The sequence below is a fragment of the Periplaneta americana genome, chromosome 9 (genome assembly GCF_040183065.1).
Source record: "Periplaneta americana isolate PAMFEO1 chromosome 9, P.americana_PAMFEO1_priV1, whole genome shotgun sequence".
Classification (NCBI taxonomy): domain Eukaryota; kingdom Metazoa; phylum Arthropoda; class Insecta; order Blattodea; family Blattidae; genus Periplaneta; species Periplaneta americana.
In genome coordinates, this window is record NC_091125.1 from 50837264 (window position 1) to 50857912 (window position 20649).

Genomic DNA, 20649 nt, shown 5'->3' on the forward strand with positions numbered 1-20649 from the left:
TTGGACAAAAGTCTGGCAGTAATCAACTGCCGTAAAGAGTCTTGAAGAAATGTAATCTTATAGCCTTGAATTTTATTTTCATGGACAGACTGGAGAAATAGAGCACAGGACTTGCTTTGCACTCAAGGTCTAGGGGTTAGCCTGTCAGTGGATTCAAGAACAGTATGAGGGTTGGTACCAAGATTTAAGGGAAGAGACCAACAAAACACAGTGTGAGAATTTTAAAACAGTCTCTATGGCTCGGACACAAATAGTACTGAAACCTCTCTCAGCATATCGCTTCCGACTCTGATTGACTGATTCAGAATCATTTTGTGAGATATGAAGGAGTTTAGTGTGCTGTGCGGGGAAATGCTTCTCCTCATACAGTATGTGGTTCTGAGTCATGAAAAGAGATCATTGAAGTACTCTCTAAGGTGATCAGTAATTTATAGTAGGTTTTTGCCTAGGAAAAGAATGAATTTAATATTATTATGGGCTTTTTAACAGAAAGCTGTTGCATTAAATAGACACGCACGCACGCACGTGCATACACACACATCCCGCACACCTTCATACATGTGAGAAAATTACTACTGTAGTCATCGATGTATGCAATGAAGGAGGAAAGAAACTGGCCACCCTACCCCATTATTTCCTGGCTTAGTTGCTTCATGAATGACGCCATATTGGTGTCACTTTTGAGTTTCTGACCTGTCTGCAAACTGTTGACTAAACAACAATGTGTGTGTGTGTGCGCGCGAGCGCGCGGTAATTCGCGAAGTTCGTGCTGGATTCCAGGAGCTAATTCCTAATATAATTGTGAAGAAAAAAAGTTAATATAGTATATTCTTCCGATTTTGAATAGTTTTGGAAATAATCATGGTTTTTGGTTTCGTAACACAGATTCTTGTGATCTGCGCTCGAGCATTTAGAATTATACTTAGTATAAATAACTCATGCTGCTTGAAACAATGGACAGACTATTCCATAAAGTTCACAACGAACTGCGAATTCGGTCCTTTATTGACAATTTTGTTTGTTCATTACTAGTATACATACCACATTGATCGATCCCGGGCCAGGTCGATGACATTTAAGTGTGCTTAAAAATGTGACAGGCTCATGTCAGTAGATTTACTGGCATGTTAAAGGAACTCCTGCAGGACAAAAATTTCAGCACACCGGCGACGCTGATATAACCTCGGCAGTTGCGAGCGTCATTAAATAAAACATAACATTTAAACATACCACATTGATGCATGCAGTTCATTCTTGAGTGACTATGTGTTTTGCTGTAGAAGATGGGACTTTAAAAGCCACCTTTAATACAAATTTTTCTTGCGATTAATAATATGAATGTATTTTAATGTATTTATTATATATCCTGTACCACTTTGCTAGATATTCATAACTGCCATGTTCATGTTCAACTTTCAGGAGGCTGAAACTTAGTCAATTTTAAAATGAGACATATACAGTCCGACAGTTAATGAGACTGATTTTATTGCACAAAATAGAAGCAAGACAATTGAATAATACATTTAATACATTATTTTATTCAAAGTACAGTCCTTCTGAATCAATACAATGAGTGACGCCATCGAGCAACGACTGAAACGACCCCTGCAAATTTCTTTTTGGTATGTCTTGAAGAGTCGATGTCACAGTCCTCTGAATGTCTTCAACAGCGTCAAAGAGTCTCCCTTTCCTCGGTAACTTCAGTTTTGAAAAAAAGAAAATAGTCGCAGGGGGACAAATCTAGTGAATAAAGTGGGTGATGGAGCACACACACTTGTTTTCAGGCCAAAAAATTCTGTACAACTTCTGTCTGGTGAACTGGTGCATTGTCATGAAGCAGGAACCAACTGCCTGGTGTTGAGTACTCAGGCCGAACATGACAAATCGTTTCGTGGCTTACATCAAATTAATCTGCCAACATTCCCACAGTCACACAATGATGTTTTTAACCCATTCTCTCACTTTTGCAATGAGATCCTCGTTACTTACTGAAATTGGATGCCCAGACCTTGCTTCATCTTCTGTTGTTTCCACACCACTTTTAAATCGCTCATACAACCTGACGAGATAAACAATTATCCTCATACACTTGTGGCATCAATCACAGTCTCAGTCGCACCTTTTCCGAGCACAGAATTTAAAATTCGCTCTGTAACGCTAACATGACAACAGTTTCCTGCTACCGACAAAAAAGAGTCAACTAGTGCCCGTCATGCTTAGCGTAAAATGATACAGTTTTGCCAGATTGTATATGAAGGTTGGATATTTCGTTGACATGCAATGTATTGTTGATGACATTTCTGTTTTCTTACAATAAAATCATTCTCATTATTTAATTGTTGAACTGTGTATGTTCATATGAACTTTGTGTACGTTCATATGAACTTTTTTTTCGTCACAATTATATCAGAAATCAGTTCCTAGAATATTGCATGATGGTCATGAATCACCTATATAATACACATAAATTATATTCTCTGGAGTAACTCCAGAGTTAAAGCCTCATAGAAAAGAAGAAAATACCACGTGTCAAATTAATAATGTATGAATATGTTCCACATTCCATCAACTGATGTTAACATCGAATAGCTTGTTATACGACTTTAGTACTAGATTTGACAAAAATTCTGTTTAACAACACGTTAAACTAAATTATTTTAACGTAAATATTAATAACAATAAATTATTGTTGTTGTTCAGTGTGCTGCATTGAACTTTAAAGTCATTAGTAGTCTCACTTTCCAATATTTTGCAATAGTACGAGACTGCTGTGCTAAGACTTCACATACATCAGATGAGACTCATTCCTTATCTTCACCATTTTGGGATAAAATGTATCTTGGTGACATTAGAACTGTAGGTTATATTTTTTTTCAAGTAGTCATGACCAGTTGAAGACATCAGGAATGACTTTTGAATTTTAAACAAGTTGTTCCCAATTTTCTTTTTCTTTTTTGCATGCTGCAGTGGTTCTCTAGGTGTTAATCTAAAAAAATTAACTTGTTAAAATATTTATTTAGCATGATAAGATTTGTGGTGAAGGGGTGCATTACCATATGATCCTGTAGTAGTAGGTACTAATACTCACACTCTGCATTTCAGTGTATACTGAGGTGTTTCTTATGGAGGTAATACTACGAGATACGATTTCATATTTCGTTATTTTCACTGCTGTTGTTTGTTTTAAAAATATATAGAGGGCATCATGCCAGAAAGCCGTATCAACAGAACTACAAGTTTACATTAGAGCCATTGAAATATGGAATGATTTTTCTTATCATTGTATGTAACAAAGTGCATTCTTTGATTCCTTCTCATGCCCATTGTAATTCTCAAACAATTGTTTTCAAACGTAGACCTGAAAGATTCCATTAAAATATTTCAATAATGTAAAATTTGTTGATACTTCCTTCTGGTATGATGTCATTGATATGCTTTGAAAATAACACATTTTAGAGTTACGTTTTTGCTTTCTTTTTATTGTAGGTCTATAAGAAAGAATTGTGATCCTGTAAAAATATATACCTGAAAGTGTTTTTTGGCATACTGCCTGTGTGTCCGTCTGTGTATAGCAATGGCCCCTAAACTGTTAGAAGACTTTTGTTCATATTCATCACTATGAGTCAAATCAGCGCTGGATTAAGGTAGTGCGGGTCCTGTAGAATAAAGGAACCTCAAATTTTATAAAAGTACACGTAAATATTAAGATACCATAAAGTGGGGTTACTTTGAACACAGAGGAAACTTTGAACATTTTTTCAGAAAATCATATTTAGGTTTCTACATGCTGCACTTGTTATAGATGGAGGTAAATTATAATAAAAATCATTCTCATACCAAATTTACCTCCATCGAACAAGTGTAGCATCTAGAAACCTAAATATGATATTCTGAAAAAAATGTTCCAAGTTTCCTCTGTGTTCAAAGTAACCCCAGTTTACGGTATGTTATTTGCTTGGGCAGTAAAGTAATTCAACATTTTCATTTGCTATTCAGCCAGTTAAATGTAGGTTTTAGCATGACACAATTTTGAAAAAAAAAAAAAGGAAAAGTACCTGCATGTAATGAATAAAGTAGTGAAAGTGCGTTTTTTTGGTTCATATTCAAATGTATTATCTAATAGAAATGTCGCATTATTGTAAGAGAATCATACATGAAAACTTAAGTCAAATAAAAAAAATTCCCTCCTACTCCCCAGATTAAATCCTATAGAATCGCAGTTGTTAATACTTATAAGTATCAGTGCCCAATGTCAAAAGTAACAAAAACTACAATTTTATTTCAATTTAGCAATAGTGAACTAAGTTCATAAATACCTAGTTGACTACTTATTTATAAATTTAGTTCACTATTAACACGTGAAAGTGATCACCTAGTTGATTAATTCAATGGAAGAAAAAATATACGCATATATTTTTTTTTGTCTCGGAAAGAAAAATATGCAATATTTATAGTATTTTTCTCCTGAATTCAAATATGGTATCGGTTTTTCCCCATCACGTAAGGTTTCCGAGAGAAAGGCATTTATAATTTCAAACACGTTAATATTGTCTACATTCTTAACTACACAATATTCAAACATTCTGACTCACCTAGAAAGTAAGAAATGACGATTTTCTGATATATTTCGTCTATGGAGCATCCCTCTTGATGGTCCAACAATAATCGGCCAGCATATTAGGATTCCATATGCCTTGATACCTCTTTTCCATAGCTGAAATCTCCTGATGAAAGTGTTTCCCATGCTCATCTCTTACTGTGCCAAGATTTTCCAGGATGAAATCTAGGTGCGAGTGCAGGAAGTGTACTTGTAAGGACATATTACAACCCAAATATTTATAAGATGTTATAAGATCATTGACAATATCACTGTGATTTTCTGCCTTTCGATTTCCCAAAAAACTGTAACTTTTTTTAATGTTTGCCAAGCTGTTTTCTCCAGTGGATTCAATAGTTCTTCAAACTTTTTATCATGCATTAGTTATCATATTTGTGGACCCACAAATATTCCTTCTTTAATTTTTGCTTCACTAATTTTAGGAAACTTCTGTTTTAAGGACATGAAGTCCATGGCTTTGACGAAATTCTTCATTAATTCTAATTTGATATGTAACAGAGGCAGATATACATTTTTAGGATTACACAATGGGTCATTTTTCACATTTTTCTGTCCAGGAATGAATGATTGGCGTTTAGGTCATTATTTTCTCATGTAATGGCTTTTTCTGTCCCAGTGACACAAAAAACAACAGTACTTTGTGTAACCAAGCTGCAGACCAAGAATAAGTGTAATTATCTTCAAATAACCACAAATATTCCATTCATACACTGCATATTGAAGCTTTTCCAATATAAATTTAAAGCTTTCATACGTTTCTTTCATACCAACAGTGTGAGCCACAGGTACTGATGGAAATTTATTACCATTATGCAGAAGTACAGCTTTTAAACTAACTTTAGAGGAATCAATGAACAAGTGCCATTCTGTTGGGTTATGTTCAATACTAAATGACTCTATTAGAGAAGAAATGTCATTACAAAACACTAAGCCATTTTCTTTAGAAAAATAGTCTTTAAATTGAGAATTATGATTACGATACATACATATCTTTGTATTCTTTTGAAGAAACTTCCATCTTTTTAGCCGGGAAGCAAGCATTTCAGAGTGTGCTTTGGATAACTTTAAATCTTGTATGAGATTGTTAAGATCTTCTTCGGGCAGTAAATGAGGCTCAGATGAACAGCTTTGTTCAAAAGTTGTATCACCAAACTCTGTTTCTTTTTCTTCTTTACTTCCATCAGAATCTGAGCTCTCTGCATCTATGTCCAGGGTTGCCAGATGTCCCGATTTGGCGGGACATGCCCTGATTTTCATATAAAAGTCCCAAGTCCCGCTTCGATTCGAGCCGGGACGCAAAAAGTTCCTCCTTTAGGAAATTAACATCATTTGTATAATATTATCGTTATCTAGTAACTATTTTGACCTAGGACTAAATAATTACAAAAAATTTAAATTAATTTTCGTAACAATGTAGGTTTCATATTGAAAAAAAAAAAAAAGAATATTTTGGCAAGTGTAAGTTTTGTAACAGCTAATTCAGTGGTGAATATGATATTTTTAAAAATTTAAAAAGAGACGTTCATCACAAATGCATGGCAAAGAGAATGGAAAAAAGCTTGTTGAAAATGCTAAAGCCCAGAAATTAATATGTAGGAAGTTCTGAAAATATATACTGTACGGTATGTTAAATTATTGATTTGGAGCAGTAATATGCCAAGGCACAAAATGAATCAGGATCAGTAAATTTTATATTATTGTTATCAATTAATAAACATTGATATTTAAATATTTTGTCACATCTGGTGCTATATGTTTTTTTTTAATTCGTGCTTTACAATTAATAAAAACAACTGGGGAAATCTCTGAGACAGAAGTAGTCCTACCTAAGTCATTAAGTTAATGATTTGGCATAACATATTATTGCCACGAGCCCTTCAGAAAGATGCCAGAGAAACGTGATGTAACTTACAGCCAGATAAGTATTGTTTTGTACTTGGAAACATGTATCTAATATTTTTTTATTAAAACTTCAATTTTGAGATTCATATTAGTTTCTTCTACTGAACATAAAGGGATATTTTTATTCTTTTTTTTTTTTTTTTTTTTGTAGACATGAAAATGTCAACTCTGCCTATATTCGTATCATTCTTACTTTAAGACAAAATGTAAGTACTGTACCATAATACCATATATTATGATAGAAAAAGAATGTCCCTCCTTGGTAGATATAAAATCTGGCAACTCTGTCTATGTCACATGTTCTGGAGGCTTTGGTATGGGCAATTCTTCGCAGTGTGGAATTGGTCTCATTGCAGATTGCAAGTTAGGGTACACCACTGTATGTTTTGATTGTGATGTAATCCCTTTAATGTTTGTTAAGCAGAAATAACAGTCAGAGGAGTGATCTTTGGGTTCCCTCCAAATCATAGGAATAGCAAATGACATGTGACATGTGCCATTCTTCCATGTTGTGAGAAGCCTAGAACACGATAAATAACAAGGACCCAGACCCTTGGACCCCCACTTTACACCCAAAATAAAGTTCATAACACTTTTTCACTAATGGAGTAAGGTTTCGCCTTTGGGACTTGAGTGTCACTTTACCACATATATAACAAAAGTTGTTAGGATGATTTAAACATACTCTAGGCAATTTGTAACTAACGACTAATTAAAAGAAATAAATTTGTAAGTATGTAATGCACAATAATTCAGACACACAAAGCACTCACAATGACGTGTTTACTGGTTCACTGCTATCTCACAATTGGCATTGTTCTGATGCTACCCTAGTTAATGTTTGTGCATGTCTGTACATGTCTGTGGATGCTTATTCAGCAGGCGATGGTCTGTACATGTCTCTGTATCTCTGAACCTGCACAACAGTAGCGACGGTACCATTGGTTCCATCATATTTATAATGCTCTACGAGCTTTTGTTTGACAATGGACAAATTGACGAAAAACATTTATTTTACAAAATTGAAGTTGAAATAAAAAAACTGTACATGATGGAAAAATTTCGAATATATATTTGAAAACACGTTAAAAAAACTGCATTAAGTACAACTATTGGTACTCGTGAGACAAAAATAATGTTGACCAGTGATATTTATAAACTTAGTTCACTATTAACAAGTGAACGTGATCACCTAGTTGACTAGTTATGTATGAACTTGGTTTACTATTAACTCGTGAAAGTGATCACCTAGATGACTAGTTATTGATCACCTAGGTTGACTAGTTATTGATAAACTTAGTTCACTGTTAACACGTGAAAGTGATTACCTATTGACTAGTTATTTATAAACTTAGTTCCTTATTAACACATGAAAGTGATCACCATAAATTATATTCCTAAGTGTTATAGTGTTATAAGTTGTGTAATCAAGATATACAATTTAAAAGTTAATTTTTGTAGATTTAGGATAAAAAACACTTTCGATGGTCCTACAAATGTCTATTTAACGCAGAAGTTCATGTTCAGTGCTCAGAGTAAGATTGTTCAGTCTGTTTTGGCCCATGGTACTTCTTCGTTTACTTTTAATCCTTTTCAGTTTTGAAAATTAGAGTTCTCCACTGCAGTTATAACCATGAATGACAAATAGATGCATAAATCATCTTCTAGATTTGAAAAACCAAACTCCAAAGAATTGTCAGTTAATGAAATGGTACAATTGTAACTCTACGAGCTCTTGTCTGGCACCAAAATGAGAAGCAAGATCAGTTTTCAATAGCTCAGTGAAGTGTAGAAATTATTCACCGAGACTTTATTCCAGAACTTCCGGATATGATTTAATAAGATTTCATTATCTCTTTAATGCCTTTTCTGGTATAAACGACTGCAACTAACAAAGGAATACAAATACGCTAGTTACCTTTTGATAAGCTTCCTGACATTCTGAGAAAGCAGAAACACTGACAAACTGCAAACCAGATTGAACTTTAGCACTGTAGTTTAGTAACAAATGTTAGATGACACTAGTCGACGGTTTTTCAACATAGACATGTGAAGTGAACTTCAGGAAATAAAAAAGTAGGCCTATAATTTTTCCAAACAGCAAACCAAGACAACATCAATAATGTATACATTACAAAAACTAAATAGCGATATCAACAAAAACTAATGACCAACCACAAATTTATGTGATTGTTGTGATTATGACCGTGTATGGTTCACACAACAACCAACTAGGAATAGTGCTCTGAAAATGACTTATTTAATGCTTGTTAAAACTCATTTCATTTTGGATATACAGATTAAACCTCAGAGTCTAACTTGTATGTTCGTCACCTTGTAGTCTGTAAACCAAAGAGAACGCATCTGCACACTACATCATAAGGACTCAACACAACTACAGCCAATAATATTGAGAACATTATACCAGAAGGGTGTATTAACAAATTTTGCAACATTGAATTATATTAACCCAGATAAGACTGAATTATTTTTTGTTAAAAAAAATACGACTTTTTTGTATGAATTATTTAATTGTAATTGATATAACATAATAAAGCTGTTTTTAATTTTTTTTATGTTGATAGTATCCGAGATTTTCAGTGTCCTATATATAGAACGTCAGTCATATCCCCATGCAAAAACATTATATGACATAAGTCGTTTTAGCACTAATATATATAAATTGTTTAGCTTAACAATACATCAAATTAACACAAAATTATAATATCACTCACACACAATAAGATTATTGTATTTTTCGAGAATGTTTATGGTGTGTGATACGTGATAAAACATTTTACATGTACACCAACATCACACTTCATACATATTATTGTTGTCTGCATCGAGTTTGTTTTTCTTGAGATACCACACTCGCTGAAATGGGTAAAGGGTAAGTGCAGCAGGATTAGGTAGAGAGCATACCTGCCAGCAGCCACAAATGCACCTGAGGGTAAGAGACGATAGCCCGAGAGTACAGTGAGTTGACGACCACTGGTCTACCGCTTGACTATACATGTCGAGCAGTGGATTCGAGAACAGATAAGACAAGACATTTGCGAAATGCAAGATGATCGAGTTTTTCGTTGGAGTTTACCTTGTATAGCTGCCATGTATTTTGTTCTGCTACGCCAATGCAGACTGAAGTACCATTTCTTGCTTCTAATAGATGTTTTGTACAGATTGATGTTTTGGTCCACCCATATTTTTGTTGTACTAATATATGATATTGGGCTATTACACTGATATTTTCTTCTTCAAATTTCTAGAGTATCTTGAAACTGTGTGCACGGAAATTGAAAAATATGGTATTTCCCTGCTGTATGTCAACTTCTTCCCAATTGAAATTTATTATTCTTTCTCTTCATCTGTATATCGGTTGCTGAATCACTAGTATTTCTACTGCCATTCTCACCATCGCCTTTACTATGTTCATCATCACCATTATGACTTTCGTCATCATAATCATTCATTCCCTCTCCTTGTGTGTTGAGGGTTACTTCCGTCTCAGCTCGCAACTGACTACCAGGCATATTGTCAATTGTAGGGTTATTTTCATCACCAGAATCCTCATTAGTTACGTTACCACACGCATTTTTTGGTGATAAAATGGTGATGGAAATGTTATTGCACTTAGATATAGCAACTTGGTCGTCCTGAATCATTTGTAGGCTTCAGTTAGTGAAAACCCCCTATCATAACATGAGTACCATCAGTCTCACGAAATGTCCCCTCTTATGACTGACGTACTACATGTAGTACGCCTAACTTTACCATGATATGGTATAACACTAAATAAAAAATTTAATCTAATTATGAATTATTATATACGAAGTACATCACACGAGTATGCCCTATCAATATCAAAAGCATTATATCTATAGCATGCGATATATACTGACTTCGAGAACAACATGTTCTGCTCCACAGCCATGACTCATACAAATATGTTAATAACAATGACTATGACACACTGAACATAAGAAAAAAAATTGGAGGCAATTTATAACACATAAGGATTATGGTATCATGATTGCCGATTATGAAAATCTTATACAACAATGTTAAAAAAATAAAACGTCCGATGTCCCATATATAGGACGTCAGTCTTATAACTTATTTATGTTTGAAAACAAATGTTTGAGAATTACAATTGGCATGAGAAGGATTCAAAGAAAATGCCTTGTTATATAGACAAGGATAAGAAAACTATATATACACTCCAATATTGTTACTGGTGTTAATCCGGCACTGAGTCAAATCATTTGGGAATGATGGACATGAAATGTAATAATGTTAGCAAAATAATGTTGATAGTTTTTTAGTCAAAGATGTAAAAATGACAAACTCGAAATCTGTCTTAACGATTTTTTAATTAAATTTTTTTTGAAAGGGGATATGAGATGAAAATAAGTCATATCAGCTACTTGTAGCAATATGTTCAGTAATTCATGTAGTTGAAAATGTTAATTAGGGTCTTTACATTATTATGTAGAAAGTACAGGGCTGTTGATTCATGTAATCACCTTATGATGCACCTGAAAAACAGGCTGGTCTTCTCATGAACTATTGTTAAAAATGTACACAAATGTCTGATAAAACCAAAGAGCAATATATAGTATATTTTAAACAACACTTTAGAATAATTTACGATATTCCAGTACTTCCAGTAATACTTAAAAGGAACGATTCTTCCATTTAAGATGTGAGGAATTTCTTATTAAAATTCATAAAATTATGTTTATGAGCAATAAATATGCATATTAAGAAAATTACAGAGTTTAAAATATTTAATATCAACCATACTTATATAACTGTTACATTTTTTTTTTTTCAAGAATAAATTCAATTTGTTACACAATATGTACAGTAGTGGCAAATAAAACCGGACTGACCCTTATAACTGATTTCAGACCCTTGTTCACAGTGGCAGCACGATAGACTGGTAACTAAGACTTTCGTGATTCGAATCCTGCCTGGGAAGAAAACTTTTTTTTGTTCCTTATTCAAATTTATTCCCAATACTTTTCGATTGCAGCGATATTTTACTACTTAATTGACTTATTATTCCCAGAACATGAATTTTACCAGCTTATTTTCTAATGGCTTTCGAAATGGGCTACGTCAGCAGTCGAAACTATAACAATTTCAATAGATTACTCTCTGCTTGTGAATGCGGGCGTGGCATGCGCAGTGGCTCATTTCAGGGACTTTGATTATCCGTCGGTCTGATTTTTTTGCCACTACTGTACATATCCGTAAGTGCAAAATACAATGTCCTGTTGGTTGTGCACAACACAATATTATACAAGTTAACAGTTACGTCTCCTTAGACGTAGAGAAATCTTAATAGTTCCCATTCTGAAATACGATCCTCGTCTCAGCAAGCAGTTAACAACACTCCAATGTCTTTCCTCTACTGCTATACGTAATGGAATATTTCCTGTCTTATCAGGTATGTTAACTAGGGCTTCATTATCTAGTAAACACTGAACAACAAACACATGTCCCTCTTCAGCTGCCAAATGGAGTGCGGTAATTCCGTCATTGTTTTGTAAGTTAACATCAGCTTTGTTACGTAACAAGCACTTGACAATGTTTACATCTCCCTCTTCTGCAGCGAAATGTAATGGAGAATATCCTAGATCCTCTCCTAAATTAATTAGTGCTTCATTTTGTGCAAGACATTCGACAACAGACAAATGGCCCTCATATGCTGCTAAATGGAGAGCAGTATAACCACAGTTATCACCAATTTCAGCTTGTACATTTTGAGTAAATAAATATTTAACAATATCAAAATGTCCTTGTTTTGCAGCAAGATGCAACGGAGTTTGACCCAAAATGTCAACTGCATTAACATTTGCACCATGTTGAAGTAGACATTTAACAACAGGTAAATGACCATAATATGCTGCTTTATGCAATGAAGTGTGACTAAGTTTATCACATATGTCAATATCTACTGTCTGTTGAGCAGAGACGTTACGGGCAGTGCACCCAGAATTGTTAGCATCATTATCTTCCACTTTATAAGTCAGTAAATAGTCAACAATATCCAGATATCCCTGTTTCGCTGCAAGATGCAATGGGGTTTGACCTGAAACGTCAACTTCATTAACATTTGCACCATGCTGAAGTAGACATTTAGCAACATGTAAATGACCATGATATGCTGCTTTATGCAATGAAGTCTGGCGATTCCAATCACGAAAGTGTATGTTTGCTCCATTTTGTAGAAGGTAATCAACAATGGTCACAAGACCCTCATCTATTGCATAACATAAAGCAGTTTGCCCACCTTTATTTTGTGTTTCAATATTTGCTCCGTTCTGAACAAGAAATTCAACTACAGAGGGATGACCAAACCATGCTGCCATATGTAATGGAGTATGGTCATAGGTGGTACACTTGTTGATATCTGCTCCATTTTCTGCAAGATATTTAACAATAGGCAAATGACCATTTAGAGCTGCTACATATATAGGAGTCTCTCCACAGTAACTACCTAAGTTAATTCTTGCTCCATTTTGCACAAGAAAATCAACTACTGACAAATGACCTCCGGCGATTGCTTTGTGCAATGGGGTGTATTCATTATTATCGCCTAACTGAATATCTGCTCCATGTTCCACAAGATATTTAACAACAGGCAGATGACTCTCACGTGCTGCTAAATAAAGTGCACATTCTCCACTTTCATTTCTAAATGATTTATCTGCTTTATGTTTTATTAAAGTCTGAACAATATCTAAGTTACCCTGATGACTTGCATATAATAAAGGGGTCCAACCACTTTTATCTTTAGTGTTCACAATTTTGTCTATTTGTTCTTCATTTCTTCTTTTGTAGTTGTGTTTAGTTGTAACAGTACTGCTTTCTAGTACAAGATTTATTATCTTTTCCTGATTGTTTCGAGAAGCAATATGTAATACCTGTTGATTTTCTTCATTCAGTATTGTCTCCAAATCTAAGCCATTGTTTAGCAGAAACTCTGCAAGATAAACATGGCCATATTCAGTACTTTCCCGCAATGCCTGAATCCCAAATGCTGCATTGTTAATATTTTCCTTCAGGAATGGTAATTGATCATCTCTTTGCCCTTTGGATGCTGAAAGCAAGAGGTCTAAGGAAGCCCAAGATGTGGTCCTCTCACAATAGTCCAGGGGGTCACAGCCTAAAGAATCCCTTATCGTCATATCTGCATCATATTTCAATAATAATTCTATTGCATTCCGGTAGTTACAAGCTGCAGCAAGATGTAAAGCTGATCGACCCCATGCATCTGTTTGATCCACTTCAATTCCATCATCTAAAAGTGTTTTCATTTTTTGCATATCATTGTTGAGGACAGCAATATGTAAATTATGGCCTTCAGATACAATGTAATTCAGCATTTTCCACACGATTTTCAGTTCCTGTCTATGGAGATTCTTCTTCAAAAAATCCTTATTCTCATCATAGTTTTTTATAATCCATTGTACACAAAAGTGATCTGCAAAAGATCGATGAATGAAATGTGGTATTCCATTTTTAATCATGTCTATAATTCCTGTTTGTTCAAACCCTTCTTCAATTTTGATACAATTACTTCTTGCTTGAGTTATGATGCTGTCTGGTTTCAGTAATCTACATTCACTTTCAGTGAAGATTACTATTAAGGAACATACCATATGAACTTCTTCAAATTCTTTGTATTGTTTTTCAAAGTCTTGTTTGTTACTTGGCTTGGTCGTGTCTATTTGTCTCTTTTCCTCAAAGAGAATGGAAAACTTTTGCTTTACAAAAAAATGGAATAACTCAATTACATTCAATTTTTCTGGAAGATTCAGAGAACCAGTTTCCTTATATACCTTTAAATGACTGTTGAAACTTTCTGCCATGAGCCTGGTGTGCAGAGGTACTGCCATGAACTCCTCTTTATTGTCTAGAATATCTTCTGTGGTAATTTGAATCAGGTTATTTGCAAATTCTGTCGCAACCTCTTTGTCTAGTTGTTCATTATGTGTACACCAGTAGTTCACCAGAAAAGATATTTGGTCACTCGTAGAGAAAGGCTCTAATGTGTATGATAACACATGTAATTCATTTTCAAGATGTATCTTCATTACAGGTCGAGAAGTTAGCCATATTTGCGACACTCCTTTGTTAATCATTGCTTTCACTAGTGAATACACTAGATCTGTATAGTCAGGACTGATTTCGTCTACTGCATCGAACATCACCACAATGTCTTGCATGTCTCTCAATACCTCACTAAATAGCAAACTTTCTAGTTTAGATTTATTTGCACATGCAACTTCTTTTAGTATTTCTTTCACATTCATCATATGGGAATGTCTCTCCATTCTGTTCAACAATTTAGTGTGGTCATTTAAAGCAATTGGAAGCACCCATTGGGACGAGTTGGATTTCTTTATACTAGAAGCCAGATTCTTCATGAGTGTTGTCTTTCCCATCCCTGGCTCTGCTATAAGAAGAATAATTCTCTCAGAAATACCTGTCAGTTGTTCATAATTGTAGAAAACATCATCACTGTCGTCTACAAACTTTTGTAACAGAGTGATGTCCCCTTTTGATGCTTTCCATTTTAGTTTAGTGTTTTCCTCTATTTCCAGCCAATGAATATTTTCACGCTTTTCACATAAGAAATCAAAATCAGATGAATTTCTGATTACAACAAATTCGCAAGTATTTGAATTCAATTCCCTCCGTATATTGGACTCTGAGCATTCTGGTCCTGCTCTCATTTGGTCAAAGGGTATGAATTCATATGCATTTGATGAATGGTAATTGAGTATGTAAAGGTTATGTACGTCATACAATAATGGAAGATCTTTGCGAACACCACTCAAAGCAAACAAAGCAGAAGTTCCAACACCGCTCAGAATTTCCTTTCTTATATAAATGTGATGTTTCATAGATCTAGGAATGAAATGATTCAAAGAATGAGTAATGTCGTTTCCTATTTCTACTTTCTTATTACTGAGAAGTTCCGATAGTAAGCTCTCATTAACACGTTTATGCATATCCTTTAAAATTAGGGAATTGAAGGACACTGGAAAACCTTGAAATATGATTTCAGTTTTTCCAATGTTGTGTTGAGATGATTCATCTAACTGACTAAAGTCAAATCTGTCTCTAAGTGTGTGTCCTATATTTAAAGTCGATTCAGATACTATGATGAGTCTGTGTTCTGTGTTCTGAGTCCACAGATCAACTATATTGTTTTGGCCAAACTCCCAGTCCACTACTAAAGTTCTACAACAGTCACTGGGCCACAGAGCCAGCACCTCTTGCCGTCGCTGTAGAAGTGACTCTTGTCCAATCACAATGTAATGATCCTCCAAACTCTGGCACACTCTGACACAGCTGAGCAATGTCGAATGTGTCACGATGTTCACCACTCCAGTTGCTGGAAGTGACAGCAAATGGTCTTTGTCAAATCTCACTCCCAAAGCCTCCATCTCATTTCGTTTGCTTTTGCTCAGTTGGTTCCGTCTTCCTGCAATCATCTCCTGCCAGAATGTGGCAGTTTTAGTTAGAAAGTAAGTTTCCCGATCTCTCCAACGTTCTATGTGCTGCAACATCTCCATACAAATTGCTTTTGTGTCTGTCACAGATGTATGTAAGAGATTTTTTATTTCTCCATGCAGAATCTCATCCAGCTCTTTTTCATTGGCTTGTCCTACAAATAGAGACAAATTCTGCAAGAATTCCTTGTAATCTTCCAAACCTTGTAAGTCTTTATGAAAGTTATCAATTTCGTTGCGAACCACAGCTCTATCCAGCTTATCGAACAGGTATTTGTTGACTTCTGTTCTAAATTCTTTGATATGTTCCAGTATTTGCCTGCGTGTTTGCTTTTCTGACTTTAAATAGTCTAAATGTTTCTTACATTTGACCAAGTCTTCAAAGTAATTGCTTACCTCTACACACAACTGGTGATCATAAGCAGGACTGCAATCTTGACTAAAGATGTCCCCGAATGTAACCACTGAACTGGAATCACTGTTAGTATTGAGAAGAGTGTGAGTGTTACATTCAGATTCTTGCTTTTTTTGTAAATTTAGTAGTGAATTTGTGAAAATAATGAACTCAGATTCTGAAAAGTCTGCCTCGAATTTAGAATTGTTATCACAACAGATCTGAAATACCGGTACATGTTTTACTTGACTGTAGGATTTACAATACTTAGGCAGACTGAAATTTCCACTTAGGGCTACAAGGTTTTGGAATCCGATGTCCTTCTTACTCGTTTTGTGCTTCATCTGGATGAAGCATTTCTTCCAAATCCTACAGTGTGAGCATTTGTAAATTAGGACGATGTCATCGAATGCACCTGCTTCAGTCATGTTTGTGGCAATATAAAACTCCTCTGTGAGACGAAAAGCACGGACGAAGATGATACAACACATCTTCACTTCATACATTATACCAGATGTCGTTGCAAACCCTGGCACTTTGTTGTAAGTTGATCTGATGCTGGGATCCTAATAATAGAGAAAATAACCACATAAATATCAACATTTAAGAACATGTAACTGTGATATTTTTAATTTTTTATCTTAATTAATCATGTACCTTCAATATTAGCTTATGTATACAGGGTGGAAGTAATATAACTATGCAAATTTTAACAGCTTATTGCTTGGGCGGGGGGGGGGGGAACAAAAATTTCTAATACCATATTAGTTCCAAGACAGAAAAAAGTAATTCTCCCCTAAATGTTAACACTGTTTTACTCGATAAGTGCTATCCATACAATTCTGATTTTTACTCTTATCATTATAAACAAGTAAGAAATATTAATTGATCCTTTTGCAGTTTTACAATAAAATGAACGGTTTTCTTCCAGATTAAATAAAAAGATTAACACATGTTATTGTTGTTGTTATGTCTAAGAAACCGGACACTTAGACAGTGAACGTACTTACTACATATAACATTAATATTAACATTGTTATGCTTTTTGCCAAATTGACGAAAGAGAATAGTCGTGGTTTGCAGCCCCCAAAGTCTTCATTCATTCATAATTTTTGCCCAAGGGCAGGTCTTTCACTGGAAATCCAGCATTCTCCAATCTTTTTTATTTTTTGCCTTCTTCTTAGTTTCCGTATATGATTCACATTGTAATGTCGTCTATCATCTGATATCTTCTTCTGCCCCGAACTCTTCTCCCATTCACCATTCCTTTCAATGCATCCTTCAGAAGGCAGTTTCTTCTCAGCCATTGGCCCAATCAATTCCTTTTTATATTCCTGATAAGTTTCACCATCATTATCTCTTCGCCCAATTTTTCCAACACAGCTTCATTTCTTATTCTGTCTGTCCACTTCACACTCATTCTTTTCCTTAACCACATTTACTCGTACTTACCTAGATGTATTTGAAGAAGTTATCTAGAGATAAATTTATGTTATATATTTCACGTGAAGACTAGTGGTCGCTTATCAGAAGAGACAGGAGAGACAGAGCCTCTGAAAAGTTTTTGTAAAATATTGTTCTTTATTGCCAATTACATGATAGTAATAATAAAATTAGCAATCGCATTAATAAAACATATCATGGTCATAGCGTCGATGGATGTGGTGAAAGCCATACTTCCCTTTTCATTTTTAAAGGTAAGATTTTTATATGTATATGGATAAATTTATTATTTTTATTATTATTATTATTATATTATTATTATTATATTATAATTATTATTTTATTGTATTATTATTATTATTATTATTATTATTATTATTATTATTATTATTATTATTATTATTCGATTTTACTTATATTTCGTTATTTCGTGTTTATACAATGTTTTGTCTCAGTTTCAATATGGACACGCGGATGATGTGAAATGGTAGCTTCCGACATAACTACAACGTCTTTGCTTCAGACTATCTGCTTCTGACAATGGGTTGAAGAGAAGAAAAAGGAAGACAGAAATATGCAGAAGCATAATGCTTTCCTTCTCTTTGAACCTCTCACAGTATGCAACTATCGAAAGGCTTCCAGCTTCTTCTTCTTCTTCTTCTTCTCACTTTATTTATAGCCATCTTATTCAGTAATGAGTCCGAATGTTAACGTCTTTGTTAAGTCACATTCCAGAAATACAGTATCTTTATATCAGTTGTTCCAAACATTTTGAAGGCATGACCGACTTTTGGGCAAGACTTCTATATGTGACTTCAATTACCGAACTGGTAGGATAGTTAACCCCATTCAAAAATGTAAATCGCTATAAAATTGAAAATAAAGATTATTTTACCCAAATTAGTGGATACCACCCAAAGAACGACCAAAATAAAAGGATAAGGCTATAATACAATAATGACACGAAATATTACATGAACATCATTACTATTTTCTAACATTTAAATACTTTTAATATGTAGTTGTTTGCAAAGCCAAGATGTTAACATAATAACAGTGAGTGATAAAATAAAAGGATTTATCAAGAAACTTAATTTCTGTCGGACATCACTTGACAAAAGGAATTTCAGTACATTAAAAATCTCATGGAAAATTTATGACAAATACTGAGTTTATTTTTGCGAACATGCAATTACGTTTGTGCAGTTCTAAACAACGATGTCTTTGAGTATTTTTTTCGGAAAGCACTCAAAACAATACTAGTCACTGATGGATACTAAATCCATTTTTAAACAGTTTTCAACTAGCTGAAATTAAAAAAAAAGAAAGGAAAAATTAATTTTTATATGAAGGCTATATACTTACTAATGGAACGTTGAAAGTAGACTTTCAAAAGAAGCTCTCACATTTTTTATAACATTTGCAACCTTATATTTATGTAAAATAAGCTTCTCAGCTATGATTGCCATCAAAACAGACTAGAAATCTCATTGAACTTGAAAGGGATATCACTATGTTTGTATCTAATACATAGTCCAGTTTTGAGAGTTAATTTCTTGGAGGGGGTAGGAAGGAAACAAGCACATTTGTCGCATTAATAAAATTAACTTTAACTTTAGTGTATAAGCTTAACTACTGAAACTTTTTTTATATTTTTATGTTAAATATTACTTATTTTTCCGAACACAGAGTAAGTGTATGCTAATAGACTTTTTTTTTTTATTTTGTAAATAATTTCGCGACCCCCTCAGCTCTTTACATGATCCCTCCTAAGGAGTCGCGATCCCCAGTTTGGGAACACTGCTTTACATAATCACAATGTTCACAGTAAGTTAAGACAACTGCAAACAACTTTATAACTAGTAAATTACTGTCACAAACACACGAGATGAATAAGAAAGGCAGGGGATTTGTAGAATACATATAATTGCGTGGAACGTGGCTGGTCATTTTTCCAATAATGATAATGGTTAGCGTAAGCCCACTGCCGCGTAGGAGCAATGATATGTTGCGGGTTGCATCAGCGTACTCCTGCGACACGCGTAGCTTATGACAGAAATGGTAACGAATTTTCTTCCCGAATAGATGCCCATTTGAATGTTCCATGCTAATACAGAAAATTAAAACTAAAATATCTCTCAATTTAAATAAAATATTGGTATATTTAAAAATAGGCCATGTGTATATAATCAGGGCTGGGCAAAATACTGACATCCAAGTATTTCAAATACAAATACAAAATACTTAAAAAAAATTGTATTTGAAATACAAATACAAAATACTTTTAAAAAATTAACCAAAATACATTGGTATTTCAAATACTCAAAATACATTTGTATTTCAAATACTCGATACAATATATAGGCCTAAAGAAATAAGAATATTACTGCACTGAAAATCTAAAATATCATACTAACATTAAAAGTATTTTTATCTCGAAGTTTTATATAAACACTGTAACTGAACATTCTTCCTTTAGCCAGTCAGCAATGAAATTATGCTACATATGAATAATTACTGCTCCCTTTCAAAAAAACTAGTTTCCCAAGAAGTTTATCAGATAAGGATCCCCTTGCTTGTGAATGAATAAATCCTGCAAAACAAAACAGTCTTTCTACAGGCGCAGAAGAACACAAACTTGTATTATACTTTATAAAAGCTTGTTTCACTGTTGGGTAATTCTCTGGAGTGCACAGGGTTGTCCCTTTGCAATTGAAGAATTGTATGAGCTCATACTCCACAGCAGACAAGTTCTTTTC

The 20649-nt window shown here is 34.2% G+C and overlaps 1 protein-coding gene across 3 annotated transcripts in view; it reads right to left on the reverse strand.

Annotated features, from left to right (window-relative positions):
* Positions 1 to 729: 729 nt before the first annotated feature.
* Positions 730 to 20649, reverse strand: part of LOC138705914 (uncharacterized) — a 59177-nt gene continuing 39257 nt past the window's right edge. For 2 of the 3 annotated variants that reach the window (XM_069834673.1, XM_069834674.1), the window contains one exon: positions 11293 to 17013. In XM_069834673.1, coding sequence (XP_069690774.1) covers positions 11833 to 17013 — 5181 coding nt within the window. In that variant the 3' untranslated portion in view covers positions 11293 to 11832. Of the gene's footprint in view, positions 3657 to 4592; positions 4784 to 11292; positions 17014 to 20649 lie in introns of those variants that run through there. The other variant, XR_011333856.1, reaches the window with a different exon arrangement.